This window comes from Zootoca vivipara, chromosome 13 (assembly GCF_963506605.1).
Source record: "Zootoca vivipara chromosome 13, rZooViv1.1, whole genome shotgun sequence".
Lineage (NCBI taxonomy): Eukaryota > Metazoa > Chordata > Lepidosauria > Squamata > Lacertidae > Zootoca > Zootoca vivipara.
Genome location: NC_083288.1, coordinates 3,958,761 through 3,979,228, shown reverse-complemented (window position 1 = coordinate 3,979,228; position 20,468 = coordinate 3,958,761). Strand labels below are relative to the sequence as shown.

Genomic DNA, 20,468 nt, shown 5'->3' with positions numbered 1-20,468 from the left:
TGCCAATGGAATTCTGAATTTGCGTTCGAGTCTTCATTTTCCAGGATTGCACCTCTGAATTAAGGGCTGTGCTCAGCGCATGCAAAAGTAATGTGCCATTTATACTTGCGAAAAATATGTGACTGCCTTGGTAATGTTTCTTATTATGTTTTGCTTTAAACTCCCAGGCAACTAAAAAACTTATTACTGAACAGAATATATTTTAAATGCAGGTGAGCAGTCAATGGCTTTGACCTCAATTTTCATGCAGATGCAGGGCTGTGATCCACAGCAGGAAGTTTTCATAAAAGAAGCTATAATAATATTGACATCTATTAAAGCATTGCAAAATACATCGCAAAGGAAAGTCAGATTCTAGGTCAGTGTGTAGACCATCTACCTATTTCATCATGCCTCATTCAAAAGACGGTGGGGGTGAGGGAGTGTCACAGGCAAGGTGGTAATGTTCTTAACTTTGAAAAAGAAAAGCAATTAAAATCTTCAAAGAGAGAATTTTCAAATAGCACCGCAACACTTAAACGCCATATTTTTGTTGCAAATGTATTTTTAATGTTAACATTTCTTTGTAATGCAAATCAGTATCCTCTCAATTATAACATGTTAATCAAGTGTTTCCTCAATTGCTGTACGCCCATCACCGCCTGCAGCCCATGTTATGTTAGTGCATACAAGCATGCTAATTATTGAATTAATATTTATTGTAAGTTTTAGGATTAAGCTATTCATTTCCATGCACTCTACTAAGCAGTTTTGGGGGATTTTTGTAAAATCGTCCATGTTACGTGAAGCCAGTTCAGGGAGGCTGTTCTTGAAATTCCCAACATTAGACCTATTGCCACAGTTAGTGGTCCTGGGATAACAATCTCTGAACAATTGCTACTGCTGCTGCTACTACTACTATTGCTGCTGCTGCTGTTGAATTAGAAGTTGGAGGCAGTTTCAACCAACCCTGGAAAGATCAAGAGCTCTTGACAGCCCTCTTGCATCCCTGGATGAGTATGTTAACAAAAGAAGGGTTGTTATCTTTGGGATGCAGGGGTGGGATGCCATTCAGTTTTCACGGGGATACACTGTCAGCTATGAATGATCCTCCTAGATTACAGAGGAGTCCCTGGTCCTCTGCTTGCCTGATTTATTTCTTTGTTTATTATGTACTTTAATCCCTTTCTCTCATGCCAAGGCACAAGCAAAAGACTCTTTAAGCCACTCCCTCCAGTATGAACATAAATGTAGGCTGTGTTTTCTTTCAGACTTCAATAAAACTGGGAAGATAAGTAGAAAATTGATAATCTCTACTACTACTATTTACGCAGGGACTGTCAGGAATGAAAGAGATCTTTCTTTGATATCCTGCCATCAGTGACTAGTGCTGTTGATACTGGAGACGAGGGGCATACTTAACTGACCAATTGCATTGCAAATAACTCGGTTCTGCCTAACATAATGCCTCCCCCCAAATAAATAAATAAATCCTGGTGACACCCATGGGGGGTATTGCGTTTTGACATGTTTGGGAGTGAGTCATGGAGCAGAGGCAGTGTTGCTAGCTTGTCAAACCCTGCTCAGTTCAAAATATGGAGCTGTTCAGCAACTGTCCCACCAGAAACAGTCATCAAGAATATGGGACTGTTAACACCACTGAACTCTTTGAGTAGACAAGAGCAGTTTCAAGATAACAGAATATTACCGTAATATTTATTTTGATACGACGGGTTCTCCATTACAGAGAGCACGATTTGCGGTGGGGGCTGGAAAACCACGCCTTTGGCAAAGGTGGGGGCATGAGTGGCCACCGTTTGATTGGATAAGGGCTGTTGTTGGGCATATTTGTATGTAACAATTTGTAAATCCAACCCTGGGGGTATATAAGCTTAAACATTGGGTTTTTTCTTTACCCTTCTCTTTGGCTGCGTTTCTGATCCCCGCCCTCCCTCCCTGTTGTTAGGCCTCTGTGTTGACATTGCTATGACTTTTCTTGGTTGCCTGTATTCAGGGGCCGGTAGGAATTTTTCCCATTTGGCTGATTGGCTGGTGCCATTTGGGTTTTCGCCTACTGCATAGCAAATAGTCACAACTTGTAAGGTTGGCGGTTAGGCATTGGTTATGTTGTTTGTATTAAGGGTCTTAAAGATTAGTTGGCCCCAAGTTTATGCCTGAGTGGTGGGGAAATCCTGGTCAGGAATACAGTGGCTCTATGCTGTGTCCGTAACCCCTAGGTAGGGGCCAGGACGGCATATTGAAGCCTCTGGGAGCCTGAAGGGAGAGGGGAGAGTTCTGTACACCCGGTCCCCGTCTCTCCCTGTGGGGATTTCCCCGTGTTGACAAGGCAAGTTTTTATTTTATTATCAGTTCTGTCCTTAGGTGACAGTTGGGAACCAATGCCTACGCAACCACTCACACATTGTTTTGGATTTAATAAAGTTGTGGCCAAATTCATGCCAAAAACCATTAAACTTAATCCTGTCTACGTTGTGATTTATTTAGAGGTGGTTTGGGGACCTCCACACGCAATAAGCATTCCATATATTTAAGACAATGAGTAAAAAAAAGGTTTAACTTTAGTTGCTGTGAAGTTGCCTCATGCTCTGACTGGTGGTCAGTAGAATTTGTGACCCACAATTCTATACGCAGCCTCCAGCTGCACAGTAGTCTGTGAAGTGACTGTCAGTTTTTGTAGTTTTATACAAGCAGCTAAAACAGGAAAATTATTGAGTCCTTCTTCCTCCTCCTGTTGCCAGAGAGCACAGTTCCACGGCCATTTTAATTGTCCCATTATAGTGCCTTGACTAAAAACACCATTTTTCCCCTGAATGTCACTACAAGTATATGCCCTGGCCAAATCTGGATGTGAGTTTCCAGCGAAAATTCTCATTTGGCATGGACAAAGGTGTGGGTCCTGATGCACATTTCAGCTAACATGGGACCTCCTGAAATTGCAATCACACACCTTTCTCACTGACTACCAGAGCACTGGGAAGTAAAGCATGCTGTAGCAGAAGTACTGTAAACCCTACTTTAAAATTAACCTGAAGCCCACTACCACCTTTGTCAACAAACCTTGGAGGTTGTCATCCCAAAAGCACCTCATTCTTTTTTCAGGTCTTCCATTTCCAGACTTACAACTGCCATTGCATTGCAGAGCTCTGAGAGTTCTTTACCTCCCTGGGTTTGCGTTTGCTCTCCATACGATCCCCATCTTTCTTCCTCCTCCTACATTTCTGTCTCCCCATTACCAATCAACCCTCAGTTTCTCCAAATTCCTCCTTCCCATTGTCAAGATTGGTTGAGCAGTTGGTATTCACCTTGCCCCACCTTCTCCATTGTCTCCAACAGGCTTAAGGAAGAAATATTCCAATTCTCCCTCTTTAAATCTCTTGTCCTGATTCCTCTGAGGGTTCTTTCCTCTCCCCCCCTTCTCCTCAAAAGCCAAAAGGCCCATTGCAGAGCCAAATAATGCAGCCCACACATCCTCCTTGATGGAGCAAAAAGTGAGTGAAGAGGTTGCAGGGGACCCTCTGAGCAGTTACTAAATGGAATAGGCAAAAGCATTACAGATGGGACATTACAGAGTACAGCCACTCTAGCCTCAGTGATGCAATTCTCCTACAAAAACACTAATAATAATAATAATAATAATAATAATAATAATAATAATATAGTAATTGATTCCCTATATGGAAAGACATTTTTCATGTGTACCCCAACCTGACATTGTACAGGCCAGGTGCAGGTTCACTACTTGAGTGAAACACAGGCCTTAGTAGACCACCTTTACCTGCTGTTGACACGCTGATGTAGCACAACACAAGAGTTTTGGGGATACATATAAGGATAAAACTGGTGTCCAATTATTCATGGAAAATACAGCTTTAGATGAACTGAAGCCTCCCTTGTGGTTATACCAACCAATGGAGCGATCCTTTCAGGGACACCAAAACGACCCTTTTCTGAGGACTTCCGGTCTGTCGCGGCGGAGAGAAGGACGCAGGGACCTCGCGCGCCGATGTCCCTGGCTTCGCGGAGGGGGGGGGGAGGTCCGCAGAGCGAGCGGATTCCCCGTAAAAACACCGGGTAGAGAGTCCCGGTGACTCATGCGCCCAGCGGGGTGGAACCGCGGGAGCCATTTTGGGCTTTATCTTACCTCCGAGAAGTGAAGCTCCGAGTCCCGACCCGGCAAGCGGCAGATTCTTCCGAATAAATTTGAACTTCCAAAAAAGTAAGTGGAACTGCGATTACGGACTTCAAATTCGTTAATTGGAAAAACAGGAGAGACTCTAAAGAAACGGAAGTCGGTCTCTTCCTAATGGAAAATTGGGAGGTGCTTTAAATAACCTTAAGCTGAATGACAAAAGACATTTGAGACTGTGGACCCGAGAGAAAGAAAGACCTTTTTGAACCCTCTCAACTCCCGAGTCCGGCTCCCCTTGAGGTACAGCATCATTAAGGGGGAGAGCGCTTTGACAGCTGTCAAAAAGCTGTCAAGCTGTCAAAAGACCGGGTGGACTGATTGTACTGTTATAATCGGAAAAATTGGATGAAAATGTGGTAGAATTATTTAATATTGGATTTAAGAATGGAGTTGTGATTGAGTTAAAAGACAAAGGAAAAGATCAGCCAAAATGGAGTCGGCCGTCTGAGAAAGGAATTTTCCAGCACCTCTTTGTTCTCCACCTCCTGTTTGTCTGCGGTCAGGAGAAATATGAAAACAAAGTACTCTCGAGCCTTCCAGGAGGCTGTGCTAAACTATCTACAAACATGGGAGGATATCTACAAGGAACGGCAGCATCCCAATTTACCAGCAGACGAGGATGAAGTCCAAGCCCAGGATTTAGAGGAAAATTTGATTTTGGAGACTGTGGAGACTGAACCTGGATGTCAGGAGGAACAATTAGATGAAAATCTTAAAGAGGACTTGGACTTTAAAAAATATGTTTGGGATGAAGCAAAGCATGGACCTCAAAAGGAAGAAAATCAAGCAGAGCAAGAAAATGAGAAGCAAAGGAATTTGAGGAGTGATGGACTTGAAGATCCTGGAGGGGGTGAAATGTGGGATGATGTTAGGGAGGAATGGAAAAGACAGGGGCAGGGGGGGACAAGGGCCTGGAGATGGACATGGGAAAGAATGGGTGTGGGGTGAATATTTTAGTTAAAAGACTTTGTTTTTAGCTTCTGAGAGACGGTTTTTGAAATTTTGGCTTGTTTAACGGAAATGCTGATCCAATTGGGGGAAAAGACTTAGGGAGAGGAGATGGAGTCTAAAAATGAATGGAAAAAGTTGTGCTTTCTGGAGGGAATTATAAGAGCAGCTTAGGAAAGAATTTAAGTGAATGTAAATCTTTGTAAGTTAAGTTAGGTTTAGGCAGAAAGCTGTCTACTCTCCTTTCCTTACTCTGAGATACTCAGTGGCAGGGGGTGCTCAGAGGGGTGAGGAGGGGATATAATGGAACCTTGGAAATGCTGTGCCCCACGGGTTCCTCTTGTGGCAGGAGGGGGTCTGTGGGAGGGCAGCATGGAAAAGGAGGAGGGTTGAGTTAATATTATAAGAAAAGGATTTTAAACTGAAATAGAAAACCCGCCATCAACCTTAGATTTTGTTTAAGGAAAACCAGGAGGAAGACTATCGAGGAAGTCACAAGTATAAGGTTAAGGTAATAAGAATTGGGGAGTTAAAACTCTCCCCTATTATGTTTGTATTGTGTTAATGTATACTTATGAATGAGCTGGGGGAAACCAATCCTCAGAACTCCTCCACCCCTGTCCTTTCAGTGGCAGGGGGGGGGAAGAGGGGGGAGGAGGGAGGGGGGAGGCTAAACCCAACTTACAATGGACCCCTTTGATTCTCAAAGCACACGGGTTTCACTGGTGGCAGAGGTGAACCAGTGGGTGGAGGGAAAACGAAGGGACAGTATTATATTGTATGTTTGTGTAGTTTGTTTAGTTTTGTCTGTAAAATCAATAAAAATTATTTTATAAAAAAAAAACGACCCTTTTCTTCTTTTTATTTGCTGGGCCAAGCCAGAAGAGACGGATATAGAGCATAGCCAATGCTCATTTAGTTTTACTTCAACTGATCTCTATTCTGAATTTTAATTTTTCTCTCTCTGATCTGAACAAGCCAAAAACATTTTGATGCATTAGAAGAAAATCCTAATGCTGTACTTCTCCTGCCCCATGATGGATACACATACACTAAATAACCAACAATTTAATATCAGTTAATGGTATCCCTAAAATTGGCACTGGGAGCTTATTGTTTCTATCTATGTGAAGGTGAAGCGGCTCTGGCCCTGGATGCCTTTGTGAGCTAAAAATTGCATGCGTGCATGCACACACACACATACATATAACACATCTATGTAGATATAGATATAGATATAGATATAGATATAGATATAGATATAGATATAGATATAGATATAGATATAGATATAGATATAGATATAGATATAGATATAGATATAGATATAGAGATAACCCACCCCATATCACTAAAAGCATTTACCTCAAATGCAGCACATGATTTGATTGGGTAGAGATAAATGTTGGTGACAGTGACTGGCCTTCTACCACTTGGCATGTCTTCTGCTGGGTTCCCAAAAACCTCAGTCATGTCTCTTTCTGAATGTCTCTTGGCCGGCTGTAGATTGACCTGCAGGTTCACGGAAGTGGAACAGGTACTAAGTCCAGAGTCCCCAATGCTCTTGTTCGGAGGTAGCTCATTTGCACTGTTGTTATCACAGGTGTGACCATTCTCCCTGGGAGACGCGACCAATTCTGAAATAGTCTGTGTTGGAGATGGAATATTAACTATGTTGCAGCCAGTGAGTCTGGTGGTTATAATGAACTTTAGGAAGGCTTGTGCATCTTCAAATGTAGACATATAGCCAAAGGAGATTCTCACAGACCCAGTGGGACGTCCATCAACTACATCTATGTCATCACCACAGACATGCCCAGCCTAGTTGGGGGGAGGGAGAGATAGAAGGTATTATAAACATTTTGTATACGCTATCAAAATGTAACGTGCTGTATTTTACAGCGATAAGATTTTTGTAAAAACACATAATGTCCCCCCTCCCGCAAGACTTCATTTTGGAGAGAGAGGTAATCTTGATTTTTATTCCTTGTGCCAAATTTGGTTATTCACAACCCCAAATCTTTGGAATGACCATACTTGAGAGACCCACCTTGATCTACCTTTACTGAGTTTTAGGTTTCTGTAAAAATGAACCCATTCCACCAGGCACTTGGAGAGGTTTACTTTTAAGTGGGCTGCTGCAGTTCCCGATTTTAAAAGGAGTATTTATTTTTATTTTAAGATGTTGTTTTCCCCCTTCTTATGCTTTGTATGTTGCCTTTAGGCACCTAGTAATATATATATATATTATTTATAAATTTTGCAAACAAGTCTCTATCGCTGCTCTCCCTTGGTTTTATAAACACCTGAAACTGCCGCATATGAAGTCTGGATTCTGGGTATCATTCTGTCTACTCTGACTGACAGCATGTCTCCAAGATTTCCCATTGGAGATACAAAGACTGACCATGGGACTTTACTCATGCAAAGCAAAAACGCTTTGTGCTTCACTGCTGAGCTCTGGTCCTGTTTTCATTATTCTTTCCATTAAAATGCAGCATGATAGTTACTGCGTCTTTTCACTAAGGTAATATGTACAACATGCTAGGGCTGTTTGTTTGCATTTGACAAATAAACTAGGAAATGGCACACATGGCAAAAGGACATGTGGCTTTACTAAATTTTGAAGTCCAAACTGCAGCTGATGTGTGAAGGTTGTCCTTGCTCCACAACAGGATACAGAGGAAAGCCGCCACCCATTCAGCAAGTTAAGGGTGATAAAGGCTTTGATTGCCCTGATAAACACATGAGCTTGCCATACAAACAGGCTGGGGGAGCCTTGGCTTGTGCATCTTCCAACTTACAGGACTTCCACCTTCAGCATGTGGCTGTGTGTGTGTGGTTCCATCCACCACTGACATGTGACTCCCAGAAAGTTAGCCACGAAGGAAAGTGGCTGAAAAGTGTTTCCCCAGCCCTGTTGTACAATTTCATGGCCAGAGGACTTTCAAAAAAGCAAAGTATACAAGAGGAAGAATGTAGGTTGAGAAGAGATTACACTGAATACTGTAAGGACCCCGAAAAAGGTAAACTACTGTCATATCTCTATGTACATGTTTACAGATGCTCTACAACAATCACAATCACAAAAAAGGATTTTTGTTGCAGAAATAATTTTTGCAGAATCTTGCCCACAGTTTATTTTGAGAGTGTGATCAGGATTCCTCTTATGTATTTGAGAACTAATAATACATCGGAGCAAATATTGTACCTGTGTCCAGTCCAGTGCTCACTCGTAATTCTTTAAGACTGCAACGCTGTGTGCACCTTGCTTGGGAGCAAACTCCACTGAAGTGACTGGGGCTCACTTCCCAAAAGGACTGCGATGCACAGAAACTACCACAGGGTAGCTGATGGCTTTACCTTTTCGTTTGAGAATATTGGACAGTTTGGAGCCTGTGAAAGACTAAAGACTGAAGACTTCACTTGGGAGCACCTAAATGAAACCATAATGCTGGACTGGGCAGGACTTGCTGGGATACATTGGGAAACCTTAAGATTAAATGGCACCCCTAAGCAGCGTAGCTGGTAGCATGAATGGACTAACCACATACTGACCTGCAGGTTCTTTTTGATGTCATTATTGCTGATCCCCAAATGCTGCTGACAAGCTCCAGTATTACAGAAACAGCCTGTGCGAATGTGTATGTTGTACAGCCCAGCCAACTTGTCTACCTTGTAGGTTCAGCAAAGAAAGAAAGATTCTCAACATAGTTAAAGATATCAGTTTGCTATCAATTAAAGCTACAGTTTGAGAAATCACAAAATATTTTCCTCTATTACTTAATAACTTAGCTGCTTTAGATTTTATGAATGTTCGTTCTAATGCAACTTGAGATTTTCCCCCAATATCACCTTTACATCCTAAAAGAGACTTTTCATTAAAATATATCATGATGTAATCCTCATTTTATAACTTCACAATGTACATAAGGCATGGCAGCTACCAGACTGGAATGAAGAAACATATTTGTCCCCTGTGCTTTTTTCCTAAAAAAATGTTTATGGGTACTCTTATTTTCGTACTCATATTGAAATACTGCTCCTCAATGAGGCCAAACTTAGATTCACAAAATGTTGAGGGGTATGCGTATCCCTGTGTACCCCAAGAAAAAAAGCTCTGTTTGTCCCTACATTGCAGTTTCTCTCACAAACTATTTTTGACTTTATATCTCAGCACTTGCCTAGATACAGAAAGTGAAACAGGGCCTGCCCAACACATTTTGGCACCTGAGGCAGACTCCAAAATGGCTCTCCCATCCCTGCCAGGGAAGAAGGAATGAGTGAAGATCTACTGTATATCAGGAACGGGAGGGGGGAGATTCACATTGGGATCTGCTGCCCCTGGGGATCTTGCTGCTTGAGGTGGTCGCCTCACCTTGCCTCATGGGTGGGCCACCACTTGAGTGAAAGCAAGTGAATGGACATAGCATGGTTCCTTGTCAAGTAGGTTCCTGTGAGGTAGGTTACGCTGAGAGAATGTAATTGGCTTGACCAATGTTGATGTATATATTACATATATGTGTGTGGCAAGAACAAATGCAGGAGAAGCTTCCTAATGTAGAATAAAGGTAAAAAGACCCCTGACCGTTAGGTCCAGTTGCGGACGACTCTGGGGTTGCAGCGCTCATCTTGCTTTACTGGCCGAGGGAGCCGGCATTTGTCCACAGACAGGTCATGTGGCCAGCATGACTAAGCCGCTTCTGGCGAACCAGAGCAGCGCACGGAAACGCCGTTTACCTTCCCGCTGGAGCGGTACGTTGCAGGGACTGAGGAACGGGAGCTCACCCTATCGCGGGGATTTCAACCGCCGACCTTCCGATCGGCAAGCCCTAGACTCTGTGGTTTAGACTAATTTCTTCAGATAAATTTTGGAGGGTATGCTAGTATTTTCAGGTTTTCTAGAATATAAAGGTAAAGGTAAAGGGACCCCTGACCATTAGGTCCAGTCGTGACCGACTCTGGGGTTGCGGCGCTCATCTCGCGTTATTGGCCGATGGAGCCAGCGTACAGGTTCCAGGTCATGTGGCCAGCATGAGAAAGCCACTTCTGGCAAACCAGAGCAGTGCACGGAAACGCCATTTACCTTCCCGCTGTAGCAGTACCTACTTATCTACTTGCACTTTGACGTGCTTTCGAACTGTAAGGTTGGCAGGAGCTGGGACCGAGCAACGGGAGCTCACCCCATCGTGGGGATTTGAACCGCCAACCTTCTGATTGGCAAGCCCTAGGCCCTGTGGTTTAACCGACAGCGCCACCCGTGTCCCTAGAATATAAGAGTTGTTAAATGCATCCATTATGTTGTCCTTTGATCATATGTCTGAGCCAAGATGACAGTTTTCCACCTAGTTAACTGTCTGCAGGAGACGTATCGTTTCAATACCTAGTCGGATTTGATTAAATACATTGCAAATGCACTTTGCCAGGCTGTAATAGCAAACCCCATTCTGATATCAGATCCATTTCAGTAGTGAGAACAACACAATCCAACTCTTTTGCCTTGGGAACTTGTGGTGAGATACCCGCTGGCGCTGCATAACTGTGAGGATGATACAGGCCCAAAGAATAACTGAACTGGAGGCATCAGCAGAATCTTTTCCCTCATCATCTGGTTTGTATTCTGTTCCTCCAGTCCATCGAGTTCTTCTGTCTGCCTGGAATCTTAACTGCTAAATCAATGGGGGGAAATCAATAGTGAATGATCACCCCCCCCCCGAGGTTTCGAGATGGCTGTTGGGAACATGGCCAAAAAAGCCATTAGGCTGGCTATGAATATTATCTTAACTGGACTCATCACATTTAATGTAATGAGTGGGTAGGCTCTTAAAAGCATTAGAATTGCTAATTCATATTCTTTGATCATTGTTGAACAATATATTCTTTATTTTTAAAAACGAGGAGGTTGGCCTTGACTCTTTCCAATATCACTCAAAAGACTCTGGTGACGTACCTCATGAAAAAAGGACAAAGGGGTAGGTTTTCATCATACTTTTGAAGATAACATGCCAGCCACACGGAACACTGTGCTTGGTGGCCATGTACAAATTCCAGAGGGAATCATCTTTGTTTAGACAACTTGTCCTCCACTTTGTCAAAAGATTTATTCCCTTGTTTGTTATTTTTAATATAAAACAACATGTGGGAGGTTCAGAAGGAATAATTCAGCAAGAAAAGGTATTTTGAGTGAAGGTAGTCAAATGATCACAAAAATGCATTAGAAGATAACAAGAGAATTATTAAAGCATACCTGTGAATAACCAACTATATCTCCATTTTCATCCAATACATTAAAATTAATGATTGGACCCTGGACTTCGGGGCTGCTGAAGTCTGTATCACTGTAAAGATGCACAACAGATGCCCCGTTAGGATATGTTAACGTAGAGAGGATTCTGTAGGTGTAGTGAGCTAAGGCAAATGTATGTTGTTCTATGTTCTTCATTCCACCTGCAAGGGCAGAGAGAGGCGAGAAAAATTCAACAAGTCAACTTCCAGTTTCATTTTGAGCCATTTCCACAGGGACATCAAAAAGTTCTCCTAAAATCAAGTCAATTGTTATTATATTTTAATGTAAGTTTTTAAAAGATGTGTTTATTAAGTTTACATAAACAACATAAAATATAAACAAATCAAAAAGACGTTTCAATACACTTTTGCAGGCATCATAGTAAAATAGATTCTTTGAAGAGACATTTTGGAAGTAAGACTCACATATCGGTAAGAGAACCTGCCCACATAGAAATACATTTTGTTGGGGGATTTTTCTCAAAAAAGCTACAGCAGCAGGCACTCCCTCACTTCGTCTTTCCTGGGCAAACCCAGCAACTCCAGTGTCATTGGTTGATGACTTCACATGAGGAGGAGGAGTCATCACAGATCTAACACCAGGGACAGAATTTTCACACCATTTTTCATAACTACAGAAGCAATTATTTTCAGTAGTCAGTTTTATGCATTTAGATTCATCTCATGAATTGTGGGAAATAAATAAAACAAACAGATTATAAGAATTACGCATTGTCTGTTATAAACAACAAACAAAGCTTGGTACATCATTCTACTGAAAGTTTTCTAGAACCTGTTTTGGCTTTTTTCAACACCTGTCACACATCTAATTTATTACTGACATGGGTAAACTAATATTAAAATAGGTCAGATATGCATTGAAACCACACATCTACTCTAATTAATGGTAGGAACATTTCATCTTCACCCGGTTCTAATTGGGTGTGCAATTACTTTTTGTTCTCTCCTCTCTTTCTCTGCCTCCTCAGCCGAAGCTTAATCCTCTCATTCACGATGGCATGCTTAGACCACATGTGATATGTTTTCAGTATTTATCTTAATGAACAGATGGCTTTTGCAAATTCCCCATCTTATTTTGTTGAATAGCTAATTTCTACTCCTTCTTTAAACTCAATGATGTTAGCAACTTGTATTTTGAGAGTCAATTGTAAAGAACCTTATATAGAAAAGCCATTACTGGTAGCCCTTGCTCAACTAACAGTCCATATAGAATTTGTTGGGAGGATTACACAAAGTGGTAATGGAATCTAGCTGAAGTGAAGCTGATCTATTAGATTTTAGATGTAGTAATCTGACCCAAAAAGACGAGCAAACCAATGACGAATCAAAGTAACTAGGAGTAATCACATCTCCGCCCATTTAACAAAAACATTGGCAGAAGCAGTTCCAGAACCAAAGGAGAAAGAGGGCTTTCAAACCATGGAGCTCAGCAATGTCAAAGATGCACAAAGCAGACATCTCCTTTCAGCATTTATGCTGCTGAAGGAAGTCGACACTCACACATGTAGCTTTCTGTTGGTCCCTACTGCATTCTGTTCTCCAAATCAAAAGGAGACTCCATATTCACTGCACTTTCCCCATGAGTAAAATATAATTTAGTGTTGTAAAATAATTGCTCCCACCACTGTAAAGCCAGGAACACTCTCTTGAAAGCTGTGTATGCCAAAAGCAGCTTTATTTTATTCCTGGTTTTTGTCGACATTTCCTATTTGTATAAAACTGATTTATCATCCCAGTGCATCACAAGAGGAAAACATTTTTCTGTAAATCTGATTTCAAAATGTCTTCTTTTTCGTAAATAAGCTTATGTATTGCTTTGAGATGTTTCCCAGGGATTCACAAACAGAATTAAATAAATAAATAAATAAATAAATAAATAGAATATCAGTGAATTTAATTAGGGTGGTTTGGGGGGGGGCAGGCGGAGGAGAACCTTGTAGTAACTGTTGATAGCAAAAGCAATGAAAACTTCTAAATTTAACAGTTTTAATAAATGCCTAGTAATGCATATAAAATATCACATAACCAATATTTGCCACTATTCCAAAAACTGCATTATTAATGTATCACTTCTAAAAGATATGAAAAAGTCAGCTCCTTGATGTTTACTCATACACACACATCCCACACATACGCCATTTGATTTAAAACTACTGAGAACCACAGTGTGTCAGTACAGTCACCTGGCAAAAGAACTGATAACCTGAGATTCACAGCAAGATTCCCCTTCTTCAAAATCCAACTTGTTATTCAAAGAGCAGTGCCAGATGAAAAGCAAAAGGTTCAGGATTTAAGCTCAGTTATATTAAGCCTCTTATGCAATTCACTTCAAAGAGTCATTGGGATTTTGGCACAAAACGGTTGATTAGGTCAACTTGAAAAATGAAAGATGCTTTCTAAAAACTCCAAACTACCAATCCTGGCAGTAGAGGTGGGAGGATATAAAATTCATTCTTAGAATTTGTGACAGAAAGCAGCCTCACTTCTAGAGTTATCAAAGTAGATTACGTGCTCCCGGCTTCCTTTTACTTTCTCAGGTGGAAGTTCTAAAAAACCTTTTTCGCCAGTTATTTTTATTGGTTTTCCAAATTATTACAAATCAAACCAAATTAATACAATTTCAAAAACCAGTTTCCCACTCTCATTACAGAATATGTCCAAGATATATTCCCACTGCTGCGTCAGTTTAGTCTCCAGTTGACATCACTTTGCAATTACCATAATATTTTGAACAGCTGCCCCTTTACAATCCTGCATACTGCTGTGGGGATTACATGAGGAAATGGTGCTGGCATGTGTGGGAATGACTGAGATCTGGTGCTGGCAAGCCACACCGATCTTCGAGAGTGTGGGCATTAGCGCGGCAAACCGGCTAATGTCAGAATGGGAAACACATGAAGAAGGACAGGTCAGAGGCTCAGGTCAGCAGGGCAACAGGTCACAACAGAGCTAGAAGGATCTAGGAGGATCTGGACGGAACTGGATGAATCAGGACAAACCAGATGGGTCAAGCCAAGGAGGGCAACACAATGGGAATGAGGAGGGGGTGTTTACAGAGTGACATGTGCTTGGAGCATGGACAGAGGGCATGGCAAAACAACACGTGGGCTATGGAGGATGTCTTAGGGAGTGACCGGTTGTGACGTTACAGGAAACATCACCTTGTATGGGACTGCACTGCTGTAATTGGCTAGAAGTTACACTATCCTTGTAATGATTAACTGTCATCCTGAGCTTTCAATAAAAGGAAGCGCTTGAGCTCTGCTCTTGGTCGCCTTCCCATTGAGTTCAACCTGCCTTTAGTCGTGTCGTCTATGCCATTACAACATACTGCAAATAACTCAAATAAACCTTGATTCAGGTAGGTAGCCGTGTTGGTCTGACGCAGTTGAAATATATAATTTTTTTAAAAAATTGTCCAGTAGCACCTTAGAGACCAACTAAGTTTATTTTTGGTATAAGCTTTCGTGTGCATGCACACCTCAAATGTTTACCATTCTGAATAGAGCTCTTGCCCCAGAATATGTCTGTGCATTACAGAATAATGTAATTTGTCCACCATTACTGATCTTCCCATGAGGCAGGGCAGACCATTGACTACAATCAACAGATAGGCCTTGTAGCAAAAGTGTGCACTGCATCACTTGAGAATTCAAAAGTTACTGTAGGTTTAGGTAGAGAAGCTGTGAGCACCTAGAAATAGCTCTAGCACCACTTTCACTGGTACTGCAGCAGGACACCCCCCCACCCCCCGCCTGCTTTTCATTCCATCTGTCATTCTTCTTTAACATTTCTAATCTTTGAAATGAAGATGCTTCTAATACCCTTAAAGAAGCTTTGCATACAAAATGAACTGAACAACTTAAGCTCCCAAGAACTGCTTCCATTTAAAGAAACTACCAATACCATGAAATAAAATTCCTGCCTTCCTTTTTCACAACTTCAGTATTTATTTCAATGTTGTAACATAAGCATGTGTAGTTTTTCAAGACTCCTGGAACATTTAGCATTGATATGCCAACAACCCCTCACAGACCAAAGTTGCACATGCAGCGTTGATTGCTTTCATATTAATTCACAAGGTTTTTTTCAACCAGCCTCCTCTTGGAAAAATATTTGATATCTATTTGTGTGAGGGAAAGGAACTGATATACCATCATCCTATATTATGCTCCAAAGGAGTGTGTCCACGGTAGAAACACACTGATTTTATACCAGTTTAGTGAAGTGATTCCCTGCTGGGAAGATCGGACATGACCTTCATAGAATCATAGAGTTGGAAGAGACCACAAGGGCCATCCAGTCCAACCCCCTGCCAAGCAGGAAACACCATCAAAGCATTCCTGACAGATGGCTGTCAAGCCTCCGCTTAAAGACCTCCAAAGAAGGAGAGTCCACCACACTTCTTGGCAGCAAATTCCACTGCTGAACAGCTCTTGCTGTCAGGAAGTTCTTCCTAATATTTAAGTGGAATCTTCTTTCTTATAGCTTGAATCCATTGCTCCGTGTCCGCTTCTCTGGAGCAGCAGAAAACAACCTTTCTCCCTCCTCCATATGACATCCTTTCATATATTTGAACATGTGTTTCAGAAAGAGTAGCAGCTTTGCTTTTTTAATATAGAATAAAAAACCATTCCTCTATTTTTTATAGCCTGAAATGTGGTTTGACCCCTAATCTCCATTTCTAGTCAGCCAAACTTGATAATGTATTTTATTTATGAACTAATCATTATTTTATCTTTCTGCTCTCAAGGAATAGCCAATGCATCACAATAAAAGCAAAACAATTCAGCAAATCTTAAAAAACAGCAAATAGGAAAAGCCAACAATCGACTTGCAACATTAGGTGAATCAGAGGTTTTCCAAACAATAAGGCAGGCATCCCCAAACTGTGGCCCTCCAGATGTTTTCGCCTACAACTCCCATGATCCCTAGCTAACAGGACCAGTGGTCAGGGTTTGTGAGAATTGTAGTCCAAAACATCTGGAGGGCCGAAGTTTGGGGATGCCTGCAATAAGGTCTTCAGTTGCCAGCAAAAATGGAAAGCAAACCAATCACCCCACCCAAGGTGATTTCTAATACATCCACGCCTCCCGTGCTGCAGAAGATCGGAAGACATACAGAAGGGCCGTGTTGTGGACACACAATTTTAAAATGATCCTTTGGGTCTCCTGGTTCTAAGCTATTTGGGGATTTAGAGGCGACACTAACACTGAACTGAGACTGGAAATGAATTGGTAGGCAGGGAAGATAATATAGAGTAAATCACTGTGGAAGACACTAGCTCAGGTTTTTATTTTTAAAAAGAAATTTAGATGCATGAATGTGAATATATAGCACTCTGCTGATACTTCACTGTATAACCCTTTTAATACATTTGTTGCTTTTTGACTTAACATTTTGTTTCCAGTGCAATGTCCCGTCCCGTCCCCCGTCCCCCCATGATTTCTTCAAGCTTAAATAATATTTTCAACTTTTTGCCAGCTTTATTTTAATTGCTCTTTCATTGCAGTCATTTCCTGAAACAGGATTTTATTCCTGCTATTTATCATTCCAGAGTTTGATGATTGTATCATATAAATACATTTTGCTCAAATGTAGAAAAGAACTTGGCATGAATGGAGATTCCTGCTGGAAAAGCATGTTACTATTTTATTTGAAAGAAAAAAATCTACCTGTTGGGAATAAACTGCTACACTATTTTTATTGTTATTCACATTTTGGTAATCACATTATAAACCTCTACTTAGAAATGAAACTGTAATGTGTTCTTTCCTGCGTCCCAAGAGCCCACTTACTTTTCCCTTGCCTGCCTCCCAAAAATGGGGTATCAAATTTAAACGCTAATAAAAAAATTATAGAGTTCTGCTCACTGATTCTGAGTGAATTAAATAATCTCACTGTTGGAAAGCACATCTGAACTGGAATTCATGTGAGCCCTTAAAATAAAAAAATATCGTATTTGTTGGACTACAATGGTCAAAGATGAATGACAGCACAGTCCTTGATTATCACTCCCGCTTCTTCCCCTGTTTTGTTGAAGACACAAGCTAGATCTACACAGCTATAAAAATGCCCTGAAAATGCTCTGCAAAAATAGTTGTAAATCTCACAATTGAAAAGATCATTGAGTTGTGTATTCAGCTCTACAGCGCCATCTGGAGTTACAGTGTTATAACGCTGTATTCTGACTAATGTAGACTAATGTCCACAGATGACAAAAGATAGGTTTCCATACAAGGGACATTCCTTGAGGAGTGCAGAACACCTGAAGTGTCAGTGAAAAAGAATGAACTTGCTTGTCTGCATCAGCTGTCACAATCCTGATCTTGAAGAGCAGCCAGCACTCTGACACAGAGGAGGAACCAGCTAGATCTGAACCCAGTCCCAGATCCTGAGACCGAAGCCCAAGGAGACAGCTTCCCCAGAGACTGACGACACCGATGCCAGGGGGCTCTCAAGTTCCCAGGTGCCTAATTGCCAGTGCAGGTCGCACACATGGCAAGAGCTCACACATGGAAAGCGCATGTTCCAGGTAACAGCTGCTTTACTTAAATGCTCCCTCTTGTGAATTCATTTTTTTTATCAAGGTGCTGTGCTCCAACATTACTCAGAGACCTTTTATGTCAATTGTTTTATTCAGTCCTCTCCCAGTCTGACTTAGATCATTTTATCTCATTTATATACATCCAATGTTATATATTATCCGAGAGAGAGCTACAGAGCATGCGCAACATCCGGATAAAGTAGCCCCTTGGAGTTCAGTTCAGCCTGTAATTTCAGCTATTTTCTGCAAAGTGAAGGTAAAGGTAAAGGGACCCCTGACCATTAGGTCCAGTCGTGACCGACTCTGGGGTTGCGCGCTCATCTCGCATTATTGGCCGAGGGAGCCGGCGTATAGCTTCCAGGTCATGTGGCCAGCATGACAAAGCCGCTTCTGGCAAACCAGAGCAGCACATGGAAACGCCGTTTACCTTCCCGCTGTAGCGGTTCCTATTTATCTACTTGCATTTTGACGTGCTTTCGAACTGCTAGGTTGGCAGGAGCTGGGACCAAGCAACGGGAGCTCACCCCGTCACAGGGATTCGAACCGCCAACCTTCTGATCAGCAAGCCCTAGGCTCAGTGGTTTAACCACAGCGCCACCTGGGTCCCTTCTGCAAAGTAGCATTATCATAATCCCTTGAAATTTAAGTGCTGAAGAAGAGAGATCTTTGGTCTTTAAACAACACATGCAATGTACAAAATTAAACTTAACTATAGTGATTACTGAGGTCTCTTCCAGCCCCCAGCAGGATACAGTATTCATTTTCCCACACCCATTACTTATCCCATCAGTTATGCAAAGAATAACAAAGAAAAAGCAAATGCTCAACTCTGACACAGGGCAATCCAGGCTGCCTCTATGTGTTTGTTTGTTTTGAAAAATAGGACTGTGAATGAGACTTTGGATGAAACTGAATGGCTGTACAGGTGGCGGCCATTTTAGGCGTGTCCAGTTGACATGCAATCACAGATGTGCAGGTCCTTTTGAACTCAGAAGAGGGAGGAACAGGGGTGGAGGCAGGGCAGAATGGGGTTAAACATGCTCCGCTGATGTGTGGAGGCAAGGCCAGGTAAGGTAAAGGTAAAGGGACCCCTGACCATTAGGTCCAGTCGCAGACGATTCTGGGGTTGCGGCACTCATCTTGCTTTATTGGCCGAGGGAGCTGGCGTACAGCTTCCGGGTCATGTGGCCAGCATGACAAAGCTGCTTCTGGCGAGCCAGAGCAGCACATGGAACTGTTATTCTGAAAAATAGATTAAAAATTAAAAACTGTTAATCTGAAAATTTAAATTTGCTCTAGTTAAGAAGAAGAGATGATGGTATGAAACCTTGTTTGTTAATACAAGAAATACTGACTTTTTAAACAATGGGTTTGAGTGCTCATGCCACGTGGCTACAGGCAGACAGGTGGGTCTGTTTCCATTCCAAATCACTTTCAAATACTCTCAATCATAGTTCTGTTTCATCTCACTGTTTGCAGATTTCTTTTTTTTTTAAAAAAAACCTCAAAGTGCATTTAAATGCTATAATTTTTTTCTCATTTTATATGTATTCTTTCCCTAAAGTATATAATCTTTGAATGTATTTTTCCGTAAAACATGCATTTTGGTGCACACGTTTTGAACCTAAAGTAATAATAATAATAATAATAATAATAATAATAATAATAATTTATTTGTACCCCGACCATCTGGCTGGGTTTCCCCAGCCACTGTGGGCGGCTTCCAACAAAGATTAAAAATACATTAAATTGAAGTGCATCACAAAAGTCATATACATGTGTACTGTACTCCAATTGACAGCTCTGTTCTGATCCACATATAAATCCAAGATGGGCAAATTAGGTTGGCTAATTATGGTAGGTTGTGGACGAAAAAAAATTATCCTCTACCCCTAATTTCAGTAAATCACACCCTGAGACTCCAGCAAATCCTACTACAATTTAATCTCTTGTGACGAATGCTCACGAAGAAAAGGACATAGCGGTATGCCAGCAACAGACAGTTTAGGTAATTTCCCAATTTAATTTGTGTATTTAATTAATGGGAAGTCTGGCTCCCAAGTAAATTATAATTAGTCAACTAAACCAAGCTTTTTCAGATGCAATTGATTGCATGCCCTTTGGTGTAAACAACAACAAGAACAACAATAATCACAACTCACACATAAATGTGAACTCCTTGCGGCAGAAAAATACTTTGGGTGTTCAGGTTTAGCTGTTAAGCACATGTAGCTCAATTGTCCAGTTCAACAGTGTCATCATCGTCATCTATATACGGTACCACCCTTCATCTGAAGAGCTCCGGGTGGTTCAGGAGATAAACGTAACACAGGCTCAGAGTCAGCAGTCTGCCCACTGGGGCATTTGCTGTAGTCCACAGACATGCAGGGCCCATCGAGGCTGACACTTTGCCTGGCCCCACCCCAGTGGTAGCATCCCTTGGGCCTCCCACCAGCAGCACTACTGCAGCTACCAATC

The 20,468-nt window shown here is 41.7% G+C and overlaps 1 protein-coding gene across 1 annotated transcript in view; it reads right to left on the bottom strand.

Annotated features, from left to right (window-relative positions):
- MOCOS (molybdenum cofactor sulfurase) overlaps positions 1-20,468 on the bottom strand; it is an 87,832-nt gene that overhangs the window by 31,550 nt on the left and 35,814 nt on the right. Inside the window, exons 6-8 of the mRNA XM_035135079.2 lie at positions 11,385-11,584; positions 8,696-8,812; positions 6,503-6,958 (exon numbers count right to left, since the gene is read on the bottom strand). Coding sequence (XP_034990970.1) covers positions 6,503-6,958; positions 8,696-8,812; positions 11,385-11,584 — 773 coding nt within the window. The remainder of the gene's footprint in view (positions 1-6,502; positions 6,959-8,695; positions 8,813-11,384; positions 11,585-20,468) is intronic.